We start from the raw sequence: 6,000 nt of genomic DNA, 5'->3' as shown, positions 1-6,000 counted from the left end.
AGACAATCAGACCTGGCCAGCCCATTCACACAGATGCAGGAGCCCTCCTGCTGCCCCTCAGGTCAGGACCCCGAGGGCCCATCCCTGGGTGGCTGCCTGGAAGGGCCTGGGGCTCACTGTGCCTGACCTGCCGGACAGGCGGACTGCGCGGTGCTGATCGTGGCTGCAGGAGTGGGCGAGTTTGAGGCGGGCATCTCCAAGAACGGGCAGACCCGCGAGCACGCGCTGCTGGCCTATACGCTGGGCGTGAAGCAGCTCATTGTGGGCGTCAACAAGATGGACTCCACGGAGCCCGCCTACAGCGAGAAGCGCTACGACGAGATCGTCAAGGAGGTCAGCGCCTACATCAAGAAGATAGGCTACAACCCAGCCACCGTGCCGTTTGTGCCCATCTCAGGCTGGCACGGAGACAACATGCTGGAACCCTCACCCAACGTGAGTGCCCACGGACAGGCGGGGGGGCTGCTCGGACCCCTCCCTGAGAACCCAGGGCACTGGGGTGTGCATGGGTCAGGCTGGGTCAGGGCAGGGCGCAGGGTCAGAGGGCCTGTCCGCAGGCTCCCCTCAACACCCCCCAGCCCCGCTGTGTTCCCTTCAGCTGTGGGAGCAGGGACACCTGCCCCTGTGGGTGTCAGCCTGGCGAGGAGCCCGTCTGTGTGGGCTGTGCCCCTCAGCTCAGCTGGCCCGGGAGGCCCACAGGGCCCCCTCCGGCCAGGGACGCTCCCTCGGGTGGCCAGTGCGGGAGCGGTGGCCGCCGGGTCGTAGGCCCAAGTGCTCTGTCTCTGGAGGATTATTTCGTGTCCCCCAGGAGCCTCCCTGGGGGCTTGGAGCAGGTTAGGCTCGGGAAGGGCCAAGGGCTGGCTCTCCGCTGGCCAGTCAGGACGCTTGTGGCTCAGGCAGCCTGGGTCTCAGGGACTCTGACTCAGCAGGAGGTGACCAGTCAGCCTGAGGTGCAGTTCTCAGAACCTGAGACCAAGCGCCTGGACACAGGGCAGCCAGAGGGCCCCGGCCTAGGAGGGCGGCCATTTGCTCTGGCCAGGGAGGCAGCCCCCCCTCACTGCGGGAGGCGGGCATGGAGAGAGGCCCTGGAAGACACAGGAGAGATGGCCTGGAACCCTGAGGTCGGGGGCAAGGCTGGGGACCCTGCATGTTTGCATGTGGTGGGTCCCACGCAGGATGTCATGTAGCCATGGGGTGAGTTGACTGCACTCTCCACCCTCCTGGGGAGGCCGACAGAACACCCTCCCCCTGACATCCCCGTTCCTGACCTGCTGCTCAGGGCACTCGCCATGGATCTGTGCTGTCTAGAGGACACGGTCCCTGGGAATGGACTGGGCAGTGCTGCTGGCCCCTCCCCTTCTCCTTGCCTGTGGTCAGCTGGCCGGGGGCCCCCTGCCAGGAGGGCGCTGGGTCTGCTGTCAGGAGAAGCCCTAGACAGGGAAGGGTCAGCCGTGCCTGGAGACAGTTGGCATAGTGGTCGGGCACCGGGGCTGGACTCTGCCTCTAGCCTGGCCACTGGCCAGACTCTGGCCCCTCCTGCTTTGTTGCCAGCCCTGCCCAGGGATCTGAGGGTGCAGGAAAGGGGGGCTGAGCTGGGCTGGGCTCTGCTTCTTTTCCCAGACCTCCTTTCCCAAGGCTTCTGTGATGTTGGCATGTGAACTGGGGGGTAGGGATGGTGCAGGGGTCAGCTGTGCAGCACCTTGATGGACATGACCTGGCTTAGGGTAAACAGTTGGCCGTTAGACAGTGGAGAGGGTGGGTGTGTGCTCCCTTGCTCCCCAAGCCCCCCTCAGTCAGATACCCCCACCAGGGTTCCTGGAGAGTCCTGGAGAGGCCGTGTGGCTAGGGTGTGGGGCAGGGTGGGTGTAGGTGGTCTCTACCTCCAATGGATACCTTCTTCTTCCTGTTCAGATGCCGTGGTTCAAGGGCTGGAAAGTGGAGCGTAAGGAGGGAAACGCCAGTGGCGTGTCCCTGCTGGAGGCCCTGGACACAATCCTGCCCCCGACACGTCCCACGGATAAGCCCCTGCGTTTGCCGCTGCAGGACGTGTACAAGATTGGCGGTGAGTGAGGGTTCAGTGTTCCACACCTGCTGTGGGCACCTGGCCTGGCCCCCCCCCGGCGAGTTCTGCCCCTCACACTGCGCTCCTGAGACCAGGGCCCTGGACAAGGAGCTTTTGAGGTCAAGTTATCTGCCTCTCCCTCAAGCCATACACTTTCTGGGGGACCATCCACCCATCTGTCCATCCCCCATCCATGCTCCATCCATGCACACACCCATCTACCCCAATCCTCCATCCCCACACATTCATCTGTCTGTCCATCCATCCATTTATCCATCCATCCAAACACCCATCCATCTGTCCATTCACACAACTATCTACCTCACATCCATCTGTCCATCCATCCACCCACCCACCTGCCTGTCTGTCCATCCACACATCCGTCCACCCCCACCCGTCCATCTGTCCATTCATCTGCCCATCCATCCATCCATCCACCCACCCACCCACTCCTACCCAGCCATCCATCCGCCCAGGGTCTTCCTCCCTTCAAGTAAGCACTCAGCCATGCCAGGAGCTGGTGGCACGAGGGTAATTGCCACGTCCCCTTCCCCCATGACAGTCGCAGTCTTGTGGGAGACATGATCTACTCCAGGCACGAGAAATGCTGTTCACAAGATGACAGGGAAACCATAAACCAGCACGAGGCCCACGAGGGGCTCACTCCCAGTCTGGGGGCTGCGTGCAGGGCAGGGTGTCACACTCACCGGCACAGAGAGCAGCCACCAGCCCCGGGCTCTGTTGGCCACAGCCGGGGGTACGGGGGTGGAGCCTCCCCACACACATGCTGGGGGGCCGGACACCCACCCGGCGGCCACGCAGCGTAAGCAGATCCGTGGGAAGTGCCGGGGCACCTGTGCCCCTTTGGGGGTATAGCCCCGACACCAGCAACATCAAAGCCGGGCCCAGCGATCCCAGGTGGGCTGGTCCTCCACCGCCCTGATGGGGCTGCTGCTCCAGGAGGGGCCTCAGACAAGCGAGGGTCCCTACAGTGCCCCCCGCCCCAGACAGCTGCCACCTCGGGGCAGGGACAGGCCTCCAGGTCCAGATGGGCTTCTCTTTGCCCAAGTTCCCCTCATTTTGCCCCTGCCTCGGCATTCCTGGGAATTCTCTCGTTCAGTCCCTTCTTTGCCTGACCGGGTCAGGGGAGCCGCCGCTTCTGTCCGAACCTCAGTGTCTGCCTTGTCTGGGGTCTCCCCGCACCCCTCACTCCATCCCACCTGCCCCTCACAGCCCCCTTCCTTCCCACCCAGGCATTGGCACCGTGCCCGTGGGCCGCGTGGAGACGGGCATCCTTCGGCCGGGCATGGTGGTGACCTTTGCGCCTGTGAACATCACCACGGAGGTGAAGTCCGTGGAGATGCACCATGAAGCTCTGAGTGAGGCCCTGCCCGGCGACAACGTTGGCTTCAACGTGAAGAATGTGTCGGTCAAGGACATCCGTCGAGGCAACGTGTGTGGCGACAGCAAGTCCGACCCCCCCCAGGAGGCTGCCCAGTTCACCTCCCAGGTGGGTGGCCGGTCCCCCAAGGGCAGGAACAGGGCGGTCCTTGGAGTTAGCCGAGTACTTGACCCCCCGCTGAGCCTGGCGCTTGGGAGAACCGGACCCTTGCTTTCCACATGAAGCCATCAAGGCCTGGAGGGCTTGGGTCAGGGCCGAGGGCACTCACCCAGCAGACGCTGGGGCGGCCCAGGCCTTGTTGCTCCAAGCCTCACTGAGGTCCCATGCGGGTCCTCAAAATGTTTTTATTTATTGCTGGACATCTCTGTAATAGTTTATTCCCTACATTTTCACTGCACCCTCTTTGATCACCTCTTCACGTGACAAGTTTTAAAAACTGGCTCCCATGAGATACAACTGAAGTGTAGCGCTTGAGGTCCCATTTCTCACCCTGCCTCAGCTCCGGCCCGTGCACACAGCATAAGTCCTGACCACTGGCCCTTCCCACAGAGCGCCTGACGGTTGCTTCTCTCTTGTGGTTTATCAAGTGCTTCACGAGGACCCTGGGGTCCGCGTCAGGGGTGTGGATCCCCCGTAGCCTGACCTTCCCTCACGGCCAGCACCCAGGCCCAGGGATTCAAGCCCGCCTCGGCTCTGATGCCCTCCTCGCCCACTCTGGGCATGTCTGGCAGTCTGTGCTTGTCTTCGCCCAGGTCATCATCCTGAACCACCCAGGGCAGATCAGCGCTGGCTACTCACCGGTCATTGACTGCCACACGGCGCACATCGCCTGCAAGTTTGCCGAGCTGAAGGAGAAGATTGACCGGCGCTCGGGCAAGAAGCTGGAGGACAACCCCAAAGCCCTGAAGTCCGGCGACGCAGCCATTGTGGAGATGGTCCCTGGAAAGCCCATGTGTGTGGAGAGCTTCTCTCAGTACCCGCCTCTTGGTAAGCTGGGCAGGCGGTCGGTGAGCTGGGCAGGTGGTCGAGGGAGGTGCAGCCTGCAGAGGACCGCACGGGGGAGGGGGGGTGCGGGGGCGGTGTGTGTGTGTGTGTGTGTGTGACCTCGCGGAACATAGGTGGCCCTGCCGGTCAGCTCCGGGATGGAAGCTCTAGGCCCGCAGCTAGTCTGGCGGCAGAATTAGGACTGGCCACGGATATCCCTAGGATGACCCACAGGCCTGTATCAGGGAGCTGCCTTGTGCGGCTGGCCGGCCAGTGTAATAACAGCTGGAAGGGTAGAGTCCTCGCCAGGCGTGTCCTCGGACCCCCACGACGCCTGGGGTGGGCCCGACGGTCGTTGGGGCCACCTCAGGAGACCAGAGTCCTGGAGACGTTCTCGCGTTAGTGTGGCACACTCCTCGGGCTGCGGACCGCACCGACCGCGCGGGGAAACCGGCGGGGGAGGGAGGATGCCGTGCGCTCGAGTGCGCCTGCGCTTGGCATCAGGCCGGACCAGGGGTGGGGGCGGGGCCCCGCGCGCCGCTCACGCCCTCTCCCCGCAGGCCGCTTCGCGGTGCGCGACATGCGGCAGACGGTGGCCGTGGGCGTCATCAAGAACGTGGAGAAGAAGAGCGGCGGCGCCGGCAAGGTCACCAAGTCGGCGCAGAAGGCGCAGAAGGCGGGCAAGTGAAGCGCGGGCGCCCGCGGCGCGACCCTCCCCGGCGGCGCCGCGCCCCGCCCCCGCCCCCGGCCCCGGCCCCGGCCCCGGCCCCGCCCTCAGCCCCGCCCCGGCCCGGCGCCCCGCCCCCCCGCCAGGCGCATGTCTGCACCTCCGCTTGTAAGAGGCTCTCGGTCAGCGACTGGATGCTCGCCATCAAGGTCCAGTGGAAGTTCTTTAAGAGGAAAAGCGCCCCCGCCGCCCCCGCTTCCGCGCCCAGCCTTCGCCGCGCTCAGTGCCCGTTTTACCAATAAACTGAGCGACCCCAGACCCGTGTGCGCCTGCTTCTGGGTGGGGTGGGGCAGGGGCCGTCCGCGCCGCACTCTCCCCAAGCCCGTTCCCGCCCCAGTATCCCCCCCGCGTCCATCGCCGCTGCCGGTGGCCTGGCCGGGGTCCTCCCGCGCTACCCAGGGTGGGGGGAGGAGCCCCGCACTGGAGGCCCGATCCCGAGTCCAGCTGGTCCGGATTGCAGTGGACGGGGGGGACTTTGGAAATACCCTCCTGGGGGCGTCCAGGAGAAAGACTCGGTCACTGTGGGTCCGCAGAAGGGGGCTGACTGTGTTGAAGGTCTCTCTGAGCACAGGAGGAGAGCTGAGGGCTCCTCCCCCAGTGATCGTCACACACACTGTTCTTCACGGGGTTCCCAGCTCCTAAGGTCTCACTCCCCTCCCCAACCCGTCGCCGGTGGCTGGAGAGAAACGCCCCATGCACCCTGCTCTTCAGCTGGGCCCTGGGCACGCCCAGGGCACACCCAGTCCCCAAAACCGTAGGGAGAGCCTTGACTTTGGTCAGCAAGGACAGGTGGTGGGGGCTGTCAGGACCGCTCCTTGCCCAGCC

General features: G+C 64.7%; 1 protein-coding gene across 1 annotated transcript in view; it reads left to right on the top strand.

The window, feature by feature from the left end:
• The window catches only part of EEF1A2 (eukaryotic translation elongation factor 1 alpha 2), an 8,695-nt gene extending 3,535 nt beyond the window's left edge, over positions 1–5,160 (top strand). The window contains exons 4-8 of the mRNA XM_040637861.1: positions 139–435; positions 1,912–2,062; positions 3,316–3,572; positions 4,217–4,451; positions 5,009–5,160. Of these exons, the coding sequence (XP_040493795.1) occupies positions 139–435; positions 1,912–2,062; positions 3,316–3,572; positions 4,217–4,451; positions 5,009–5,136 (1,068 nt within the window). The 3' untranslated portion in view covers positions 5,137–5,160. The remainder of the gene's footprint in view (positions 1–138; positions 436–1,911; positions 2,063–3,315; positions 3,573–4,216; positions 4,452–5,008) is intronic.
• Positions 5,161–6,000: the final 840 nt, after the last annotated feature.

The sequence above is a fragment of the Ursus maritimus genome, unplaced genomic scaffold (assembly GCF_017311325.1).
Source record: "Ursus maritimus isolate PB19 unplaced genomic scaffold, ASM1731132v1 scaffold_22, whole genome shotgun sequence".
Classification (NCBI taxonomy): Eukaryota; Metazoa; Chordata; class Mammalia; order Carnivora; family Ursidae; genus Ursus; species Ursus maritimus.
The sequence above is the reverse complement of the archived record's forward strand: the minus strand, read 5'-3'. Positions and strand labels throughout refer to the sequence as shown.